A 10,813-nucleotide genomic window follows, 5' to 3' on the forward strand; every position below is an offset into this window, starting at 1 on the left:
ACACTGCGCTGGCAGCATCAAGAGGGTTCTGCCGCGCGCACGGACGAGACCGTGCGAAACTCCAGTCGTTTTGTATGCAAACCGCGAAGAAACGACAAACTTAATCCGCGAAGTTCCCATTATGGACATACGTTTACCACCAGTCGCGTTAATCTAACGAATTCGGTAATATGTATTTTTTTAGCTTCGATTGTGGTTTTAATGACGCATGGAAGAAAAGAGAGCTTTGATTTCTGTGCGTTAAAGGACAGGAATTAGTATTTTGTCAGGCTAATCACAATTCAGAGGCGGTAGGATTTTGGTGCGTTAATAGTAGCTGCTGTGTTGGGATACTACAAATTTGACCAGAGAGTGGAGAGGTTTTCTTCTTGGAGAGTATCGTCTTCAGTTTTACGCGCCCTTGGCTTAGTGTTGCTGCTAAAGTTGCCGGGGCGGTAGGGTGCAGCCACGCCGGGGAAAAGCACAGCTTGACGGCCGCTATTCTCCGGCTAGCTCGCCTGCTGCTTCTGTTGGTGGGATCGAGGCCTTGTCGGTGAGGCGACAATGCTTGACATAATGTCCGAACACCAAGGTACGTTTGACTAGTATCATTGACACCGAGTCATCTATCGACGTTTTCTCCCTTAATGCAAAACCTGATCACTGCTTATGTTTTTCTGTCAACTTTAATGGTCATTAAAACGAATTACCTAATCCAAGTTGGGACTAACGTTAATGTTACGTTTGGTTGCGTATGCAATATTAAGAGCATGGTTTGCTCTTGTTAACTTAAGTGTTGTCGTTGAAATGTAAAATATGTTAAAGTGTACATGTATTATTCACTGTTTTAAATCATTAATGCTAGTTTTCTAACCTCATGTTAATCCAAATTGCAGTCGAGCTGGTTTGTTAGAGGTAGTTGGGCGCCGTTCCACCTAGCTTGACGGTAGTAGCTCGATGGCTAACATCACTCAACCACATACCTGGAAAAACTTTAAAGTTTGTCTGTTTCACGTTAGTTTGTTTTTGTTGTCACCGATAAAAAATCTATTTCAACACCAACCGAAACTTTAACGTTGACAACACAGTTGATTTAGCTTTGTACCTTGCTAACATAAAGGTAGCATAGCCACCGAGCCTCCCACTTCAATTTCAAGAAAGCCAGCGTGATTAGCTGGTTAGCACAAGGTAACTCTTAGGATAAATTGATTTAACTATAAGCATTTGCACAGTTGTCCTCGTCGGGTTTGAATAATTCGGAACAATACACCGCGCGTTGAGGACCATTGTTGTTCTTTTATATTTAAACGCGTTGACTTCCACTCTGAAATGTCAGCTAACGTTAGCATGCTTTATCCAGACAGCACGAAACGACACATTGAAAGCTTGACAGCACAGTTCTTTACCATCCTAACTATGCTTTTAACTTATTGTTTATAGCTATTAACATTAATTAACTGATGTCAGTGATCGTTGTCGAAATAAATGTGGCATGAAGTTCAGGCACTGATCAAGTGACACCGGTTGCGGTTGTTGGTACCTTGCTGAAGCTAACATCGAATAGCAAACTTACTTATTTTACCATCAACTTGTACAATTTATGTCATGTCAAACAACGTCACAAATGAACACCATGTTTCTATTACACCTATAAAGCTATAAAGTCGTGTTAGCAGCAAGTTAATGCTAGCTGAAGCTCACTCGCGTGCAGCGGTGCTCCAGGTGCTTTTTGTGTTGTTTTTTTTGCTTGTTACTTATCAGAGTTGTTTTCTTTCTTTCTCACACAGATTCACTGTTGACGTGTAAAACTGAACCTCTGGTGAGTACCATACAACATAACTGAAAGATTTGTGTATCTTATTCTGTCTTTCTACTTTGAAGTTTATGATTAGTTTCACATTTTTAACTTATGTCTCTCTTCTCTAGCCACCAGAGAGGAAAAAGCGGACAGTTGAGGACTTCAACAAGTTCTGCAGCTTTGTCCTGGCATATGCTGGTTACATCCCAAGTCCAAAAGAGGTAATCCAATTTGATTGTCACCATGGTAGTTAGAGTTGAGCTACATCCACATTACATTTTCAAAGTTAAACGATCCCTGTATCAAAGGCAACCTGTATCTATACAAACATGCCTAAAATTGTATATTAATTGGTCATTCAGGTACACATGGTATGTGTGCCACTGTAAAAAAGGCCTTTGATTCCCTTCGCTACATTTGTTTGCAAAGTTTAAAAAGTGCTACTATCAAGAAGCAACCATGATTTTTTGTGTTGTGACATTTTCAAACTGGATGACAGGTTTAAATGAAAAGACAACAGTGTGGATGTAGTCTTAGGTATTGGCCATCTAGCTGAAGTGTGGAAATATAATTTTTGTTTTTGCTGGCTTATAGGAGAGCTCATGGTCCCCAACATCATCCAGCTCTGCACACAGTTCAGGGCTGTCAGCAGATGGAGGCGGTGGAGGCAGCAGCAGCTCCATGGGTAACACGTGGGCAGATGGGAGCTCCGACATCCACACCATCCATACTTTTGTTCGAAAAGCTCGAGCAAATAAGGGGAAAAATATTCGCCGCATGCACTCTGATAGCAGTCTGCTGGACAAAATGCGCCTTAAAGACTCTCTGTACGAGAGCCAGGTCAGCACAAAGGCAGAGCGCAAGAAGGACAAAAAACTCAAGAAGTTATCGCTTGGTTCTGCTATGATGACAGCAGATAGTGGCAGCAGTGAAGGCGAGAAAAGGGCCCGCATCAAACGCAGCAAAAATTCAAAACAGCCAAAAGCAAAGAAGCTCAAGAGTCCAGCTGGTCAAAGTGAGACAGACTCGGAGGCACGACACACACATTCAGAGGTACGACCCATCGGAGAGGACCTGACAGTGCACGGGGGCTCCACGCCGACCTTGCAGGGCCTGGGGAAGATGCAGCCAGACGACTCCATCAGGGAAGCAGACATGAGCTCCAGCGAGGGGGAGACTTGGATCGCAGATGAGGACATCATGGTGGAGTCAGGTAGGGAATCATTATATTTGTCCTGTAATGTTCAAGTTTTATACAGTGTCTGTTTGCCACTTATGTTTGAATCTCATACCTTCAAGCAATTTTTACTAATGCCTTTAGTATATTTTTGTTTGGATATTGATGCTGCTTACTCATTTAATGTTTTCTTCATGGACACAGGGGATGATTCATGGGACTTGATCACCTGTTACTGTGGGAAGCCATTCGCAGGGCGGCCGATGATCGAGTGCAACCAGTGTGGCATATGGGTGCACTTGTCGTGTGCAAAGATCAAGAAGTCCAACGTTCCCGACATCTTTTATTGCCACAAGTGCAGGGACACACGACGGTCGGGACACAAAAAAGACACTTAAAGGTGAAGATGATGGGAGAGAGACGAGGAGTGCCCAAAACTCTTTTTTCTGTCCTGACTCTTGTTTTCTTTGATGCCTGCAGCCAAAACAGCCTAAATTATCACCTGGATGGCAACTGTATTGTCAGTTTGTAGACTTTTATTTTGACAATCAAATCCATTCTTATTTATCCCTCTTTTTTCCTTGTTTTAATTCTTAAGTCTTTTTTTTTGGCTACCGTGAGAAACTGAAAAAAGACAACAGGGACAGTGGAGAATCATTTTAGTTTGTTACAAAATTCACCCATATGTTAATTGGCTATATATTGCTAGTAATGTGCCAGCAATGTGTGCAATTTCACATTTGCTCTCAAAAAAAAAAGCATTTTGACAGGTAAATTATTCATGATGTTGACAAATTGGTGATAATTTCTATCCCTCTTTTAATGTCCCCATAGTTTCAGTTGAAATCCTTTTTCCCTTGGCTTTAAATCAGTGAAAGATTTCCACACTGAATCAACATATAGCCTAAAATATGTAAAATGTCTTTCCTGCTTGTTTAGAGGTAAGTCATATTGCTAGATGGGCAGCTCTTATTCCTTTTCATTGTGTTTTGGCAATTTACATGTTAAACTGCATTTGTTTACGTTATGTTAGTGTAAACTACGTTTAAGTTGTCTTCTGTTTTATTTGGTCGTCAGTGGATAACATGAAAAGGATGTAGACGCCTCACTCCTTTAGATTTCGAATAAGTGATCTTTGAATTTATTGATTCAGCTAACACTTTAATATTTGTGTGTCTGCAATTGCATCTAAATTGCTAAATGTTTAAAATTGCACACAGACAATTCTTTGAGCAGTGCACTTTTTTAAAATATAAACCCAAATACCATCTCCAATGCATTTATGGATGGTACTGGAAGTATGGTGTGCTACAGTTGACAAAGTCTGTATTTGGCCTGTAGCTGTGTACATTCTTGATTTAGCGCTTAATGTTTCTCCCTGTCTGGTTTGTTAATCAATCATTAATAGCCATTTTCCATGAACAACATTTACATTGAAAACTGTTCAATTTTGATGTTTTTGTTTCATGTAAGGTTATTGTTTTTCTTGTCTATGAGGGCGTGGTAACATCGCTGTAGGACAAATGGTTTGGCAGTGCTTCATTATGTCGAAATGGCCCAGAGACTTGTTAATGAAAGGTTGTAAAATATTTGGTTTCCTATTTCATATATTTGTTTATTTCTTAGACTTCTGAGGAAGCGGGTTTAGAGACGCGCCCGGGTCAGAGAATGGAAATAAGATTGTCTCACATCGAGAACAGAGTAGTGTACAGAAAATAAGTTGAGGCCGCGTAGATTGTGGCGTTTGTTTATGTTGTTTGGTTTTACCATGTGCTTTTCTTTTATTTGTGGGAGAGTATTGGTAAGTCTCCAGTAGCAGTTGCACTCTCTCTACAACTTTAAACTCTGTGTACATATCCTGTTCTTTGACAACTGTACATACATGAAAGTGAAGAGAGAAAATACCCAAGCAAAAATCTATATTTTCTGCAGTCTGATATTGTTTTCTTTGATTGTAGCTTGAAAAATTAAAGTCTTTGGGAACATAAAGGTGGTTTTCTGACATCCTTTTTATTCACATACATTAAATAAAACACAAAGTTTATTTAGATAAGTGCACACAGCATTGTGTTTGTCATGTTAGGGTCTTCTACCAGTAGAGGGAGATGGTTGACAAGAATCTCAGTTGCTTGCAATGCAATGAGTTAAGAGAATAAATACAGCACATACAGAGTAACAAACACCATCGAGTAAACTTTTGTTTACTTTTCTATTTAGCCCCAGTAATCCTCCCAGAACTTGTTTGGCTCATCCTGTAACAGAAGGGTCAAATGCTCAGTTCCTTATAAAAAAGCAAGGTCTACATGAATTATTAATGAAACATCATTGTTCTAATCTGTATTGGAGATTCTAGAAATTACTCCTAACATTATGGAAAACCAACACAAGCAATACAAGGTTAAAATTGTTTTTGCAAATGAGAAATAAACAAGTCATCTAAACAAAAAACAAACATGCGGCAGACGAGCATTGTTTATTATAGACTCTGCATAGGGTTGTCTTTAAGTTGCATTATAACTTGGCATAATAGTGTGATTTGTACAATGTTTCATTGTATATCCTCAAGTTAAAGTGGTTTCATAAACAGTTTAAAAGGACATTTTCTCCTCACCTTTGGGTTTTGGACATTGGCCATTTGAAAGCTGCCAATAGAGTCCAGAGGAGCAACCTTCCTCCTGTAGTCATGGCACAGAGAGAAAAAAGAAGCTTATTCCAAAGCACTGGACCTCAAGTTACATTTTGTAAAATAAAATATTATGTGTGTGATACTAGGTTTAATTTGTCCCTACCTCTTTTCGGTGGCTTTGCGTTGATGGTGATGGTGCTGGTGCTGGCGTTGGAGAGAAAGGTGATCTGTTGGGACAAGGAAAGTCTCTGAGGGAGAGGATCGACCGCCGATATCCCTGTTCACGTCCCATGCATCGCCCACAGAGAGGTCTCCCAAGTCTGTGTGTTCAGACAGGCGGTAGAAGAGCTCTTCTTCTGGCCAGCTGATTTCCTGCAGAGGAGAATATCTTATTATAACACACACATACATGTAAATGATTCATTTGTTTGTCCAAAATGTCATGTGCACAAGCCCCTACCCTTTTGTTTCTGGATCTGCTTGGCAAGACAGCAGCAGAAATCTCCTCCAGCAACAGATAAAGAGCCAGGACAGGCAGCGTACACCTCAAGTGAAGCATCTGTGCAAAATACAACAACAACGTCATGCCTCTGCCTCCATGGAGGGGAACAACACACCAAACGAGCAATTATAGTTAAAATAACAGGTTCCCGTCTTGACTAATAGTCAACTTTGTGGTCAACATTCATTAAACCTATGTCAGTTAATTTTGAAATTAAAATTTTTTTTTTTTTGAAAAGTAATAACGACATGGCAAATTTAAACAGAAAGTTATAATAAGTTGAACGACTTAAACGGCTGTGGTGAAACAATATGTGGCACCAAGTTGAGAGAACCTTTTGTTTCTAAGTTGAATTTTGCTGCAGTGTCTGCTCACCTTAATCTTCAGTTCTTCTGTGAAGTTCTGTTCTCAAAGATCTTGGTTTCCACTGCAGGGTTCTTCTGAGCCACTCACTCCTCTGGAGGGTATTTGTAGCCATGATTCTAGGGTGGGTTTATATTATGGGGCTACCAAGGGCTGTTTTGGCTAGGTGTGTGTGTGTGTGTGTGTACACAGAAATTCTAATTACATCTGCCGCCTTGCCGCATGGCATTGTCATCATTAGTTTCAAATCTCCAAAGTTACTCATATGAGATTTCAAGTGCTGACAAGATGCCTCGACACACGTACCGACATGCACGCTTACACACACCCACTCCCACTTTCCTTACAGCATGGATGAGGAGAGATTGAACAACGATAAGACCATTGTAGGGGGATGTTCCTGTTTTAGGCTTTTAATGGGAAAAAACATCACTTTCAACTTCTTTATATGCTTTTGAATGTTGTCATCCTTTCATTATTTTGTACTCTATAATTGTCTATAGAAATTAAAAAATTAAATAAATTAATGTATGTGTATATGTGTATTATTGTTGTATTTGTATTGGTAACACACTACACAAACAAATAATACACGTAGAGCTGAAACCTAAAATACCATCATATCAAGTCATTTTCATCATCTCAATGTGTGTAAAATAACAATCAAAATCTTACGTACACTTTTAGAAGATAAGACTTAAAAAAAATCAGAAAGATCTTTGATTATAATTGTAAATGATTTAGACCTAAAATAAATATCCTATGTTCATACTCATAAAATACTGATATATGTACCCAATTATTTCACAGACTTTAACTGTAAATTTCACAAAAAATGACATCTTTAAAATTTCACAGGCTTTAACTGTGATAATGCTGTATCTTTGCGGTTTAAACGTGAAATTCCTCTAGTGCAGTGGTTCTCAAACGTTTTATTCCAAGTAGCACCTGAGAAAATATTGAGCTCTCAAAGTAACACCATTAATGTCAATGTTAAAATACAGTGGTATATACTTCAGAAAATACTACTGAATCAATTGTTTGGATTGATTGGACTGCGACCTGTCCAGGGTGCGATCTCGCCTTCCGCCCCAATGTCAGCTGGGATTGGCTCCAGTTCCCCACATGACCCTCATGTGGAGGATAAAGCCATTAAAAATGGATGCATGGAATACTACTAAATCACAGCTATACGACTTAACTGTAAAGTGACAATAAAACATTTATTTATACAGGGCAATCTTGCTAAATCACAGCAATACACTGTATGACATAATTACTGTGAAGTTACAATAAAGTATAATATTTGTACAGGAAAATGTTACTAAACTAATATGGCAGTTTACAGTAGTTTATTATGAATTGGTATAGTAATCTACTGTTTCAATGCAATCTCTAGGACAGTAATTTACTATTTACTATCAGTCAGTGAAAGTACAGCTTAATTACCAGCCAGTCATTCACAGTCAAATATTTTAGTGAAGGGTAATACCATTGTAAAAAAAACTAGTTGTTCAAGGAGTACTTCACCGATGGGCACGTAACAAAGAAAAGAATGAAGATATTTCTCGACTCAGGGGAAACTGAGGTTGGGAAGCACAATTTTTCAAAAATACTACACCTATTCTAGTATTAAAAAGCTTAATGCAAATCACTGAAGTATTCCTTATAATAGTATAATAGTATTTTTGCCTCACTAACCCCTGCAATCAAACAGATTGCACTTCTAAAGAATGTTAATTAAAAAAAAGCATGCATTATGTATACCTACATTTCCCATGTTCACATAGAATATGCAATCTACCATTGTAAAAAAAAAACATTTTTTCAATGAGTGATGGCATAATTATTGATTAACATATTATTCATTAATGAAGAAAAGCCATTTTTGACTCACAGACCATTGCCATCAAAGGAATCATAAAGATGATTTTTTCAACTGTGAAACAGCAACAATTGAATAAATAGTGCTCATATGTCAATGCCTGTTGACAGTCAACATTAGAGATGATTGATTAGACGCTGATTTTTGTATGTTATGTTTGTGTAAGCGCACAGACGGAGGGATCAGAGATAGTATCATGTATTCATTGTGCGCTGCTATCATGTCTTCATCACTCTTGCTTCGCCCCGACATCACTGTCGGACGGCCACCCAATGCAGACCACACACACATAAGCCTCCCCACCCTCCTTTGCTCGCTGCCACTGTCTCCAGAAAACAAAACACAGAGGAGACACTGCAGCAGGGACGGATGGAGAGATTGGCAGAGGATGGGGTGGAGGAGTGGGTCCACTCAGAGCATATGCTGTCCCAGACACGTTTTCACTTTTCCTCTTTTCCCGCCCTGTCCTAATTATTTCTATTTTGGGACACTGAGGCTGACCAAACATAGAGCTAGTGCTGATAGATCAGGCACGTATAAATAAACCAAGCCAAGGCTAACAGTGTGTCAGCAAGGGCAGAGGCCAGATAGGCTGCACTGATTACCTCCATTATCAGGGACAGGCCACATTAGGCGCCTCAGGCGGGGTGTGTGTCTGCGAGTTCTCTTATTACATTGCAGGACTTAATGTCCTCACTGATGTAAACATGAGGAGAATCCCTCTAAATCAGGATATTTTGTTGTAAAGGAGTTAGAATTAAGGTTAGGCTCAGATAAGGGTTAAACTCAGCATCAGGTCGACTTAGGTTAAGTGGATGTCAAAGCAATTTGTGTTCATTTAAATCAGTTTCTGTCACATTTTCAGGTGACTTTAAAATGTTACATCGTGTGGCAAAAATATATACATCAGGAAACAAATAATTGTTTTCTTGTTGAGAGTGAGATGAGAAAATCACAACAATCCCGTCTGCTTCTCAGCACAGACAGTGGACCAGCAACACTGACCTTGTCAGGACCAGTAGTCGTCAAGGAGACCAAAACCTAGTCCTAATGAGGTATAACCTCATTTCTGAGAAACTGGATTTGAATTGTAGCTAGGTTAAGGTTTGGCTTAGTCATTATGTGGTTATGGTCAAGGTTAGGAATGACACTTTGTTTAGGTTGTCCAAAGTCCTAAGAAGAATAGATTTGCTGTGTGTGTGTGTGTGTGTGTGTGTGTGCGCGGAATGACTTCCCTCATGCTCCGCCTCAGTGTGATGCCCTATAAGTAAGAGACACTGCAGCAGGTGTCAAATATAGACTGAGCAAAGACAAATGTGGACAACCTTAGAAAACAGTGAAAACAGAGAATTCCTTCATATATACATGTATTGCTGCAGAGACACTGGCCATCATTGGGAATGTTCTCAAATGATGATGAAGATTGACATTTAAACTTCTCATACAAGCGGTGTAACAGAGTCACGGAGTAGTGATCGTCTCACCAGGCAGTTAGTCAGTCGCCAGTCAGTCTGTCAGTCAGCTGCAACAACAAGCAACAACAACAAGCTTTATACATATTATTTAATATATCTTAAGTGAGAAGCTTAGAAAATGGCTCCACCTCGATGAGTTGCAACATTAAAATGACACTTTGACCCAGTAATGTATCAACAATCAAATTGTTTAATTTCCAGGTACACGATGCTGCCTAATAATAAAATGACGTTTTTCTATATTAATGCAACTTTTATTCTATTACTGCTTATGTGTGACAAATCTAAAATGTTGGCTAAATAAAAAAAAAGAGGAACAATTAGCTTGTAAGATATACACAAGAAAGATAGCCACTGTAAAATAAAGCACCACACAGTGGGAATGAGGTGATAATCCCTCATAAACCCAGGTTCATTACATGTCAATCAGTGACCTACGTATATTGCACTTAAAAGCATCGCAAACTGTAAACATTAAATTGAAAGTTGTCTGTGAGGACACTGCTCTCTCTCTCTGGGCCACAATGACACGTGCATTCCATTTTAGACACAGGGCATTAAAGGCAGAAGCCCTTCATGAACATTAAAGGTGTCTCTTGTCATCTGACAAATACTTTAAGACCTTGCCAGCTCCTGGAAACGATGTTGTTAGCTGCTTGACTAATATTTAGTCGAGGAGACAATTTTGTCTCCTCGGTGATAGTGGTTCAGATTTGTCTTTATTATTCTTTGGGGGGAATTTTGCTGTACAGCAACAGCAATAGGAATATTAAAGCGAACCACACTAAACCACACTATTGTTTTATCAGTAAGTATATCCCCGACCCCATATTCTAAAATTTAAAGTAATGCATCTTAATTGAACATGCCTGTGAATGTGTTGTTGTCAGTCATAGTCATAGAGTTAAGCTGAAGATGTTTCACCTCTCATCTAAAACGCTTCTGGTGAGCAGGTAGAAAAAATCCACACACGTTAGACCGGATACCTGTCTAGAGCAGAGGTCTCAA

The 10,813-nt window shown here is 39.2% G+C and overlaps 1 protein-coding gene across 1 annotated transcript; it reads left to right on the forward strand.

The window, feature by feature from the left end:
• Positions 1 to 18: 18 nt before the first annotated feature.
• phf23b (PHD finger protein 23b) lies at positions 19 to 4,943 on the forward strand. Its single transcript, XM_058625541.1, has 5 exons — positions 19 to 571; positions 1,767 to 1,798; positions 1,906 to 1,998; positions 2,372 to 2,990; positions 3,159 to 4,943. Exons 1-5 carry the CDS (start codon positions 544 to 546, stop codon positions 3,350 to 3,352), a joined length of 966 nt encoding a protein of 321 aa, XP_058481524.1. The 5' UTR covers positions 19 to 543; the 3' UTR covers positions 3,353 to 4,943.
• The last annotated feature ends 5,870 nt before the right edge of the window (positions 4,944 to 10,813 follow it).

This window comes from Solea solea, chromosome 3 (assembly GCF_958295425.1).
Source record: "Solea solea chromosome 3, fSolSol10.1, whole genome shotgun sequence".
In the NCBI taxonomy this organism is placed as follows: domain Eukaryota; kingdom Metazoa; phylum Chordata; class Actinopteri; order Pleuronectiformes; family Soleidae; genus Solea; species Solea solea.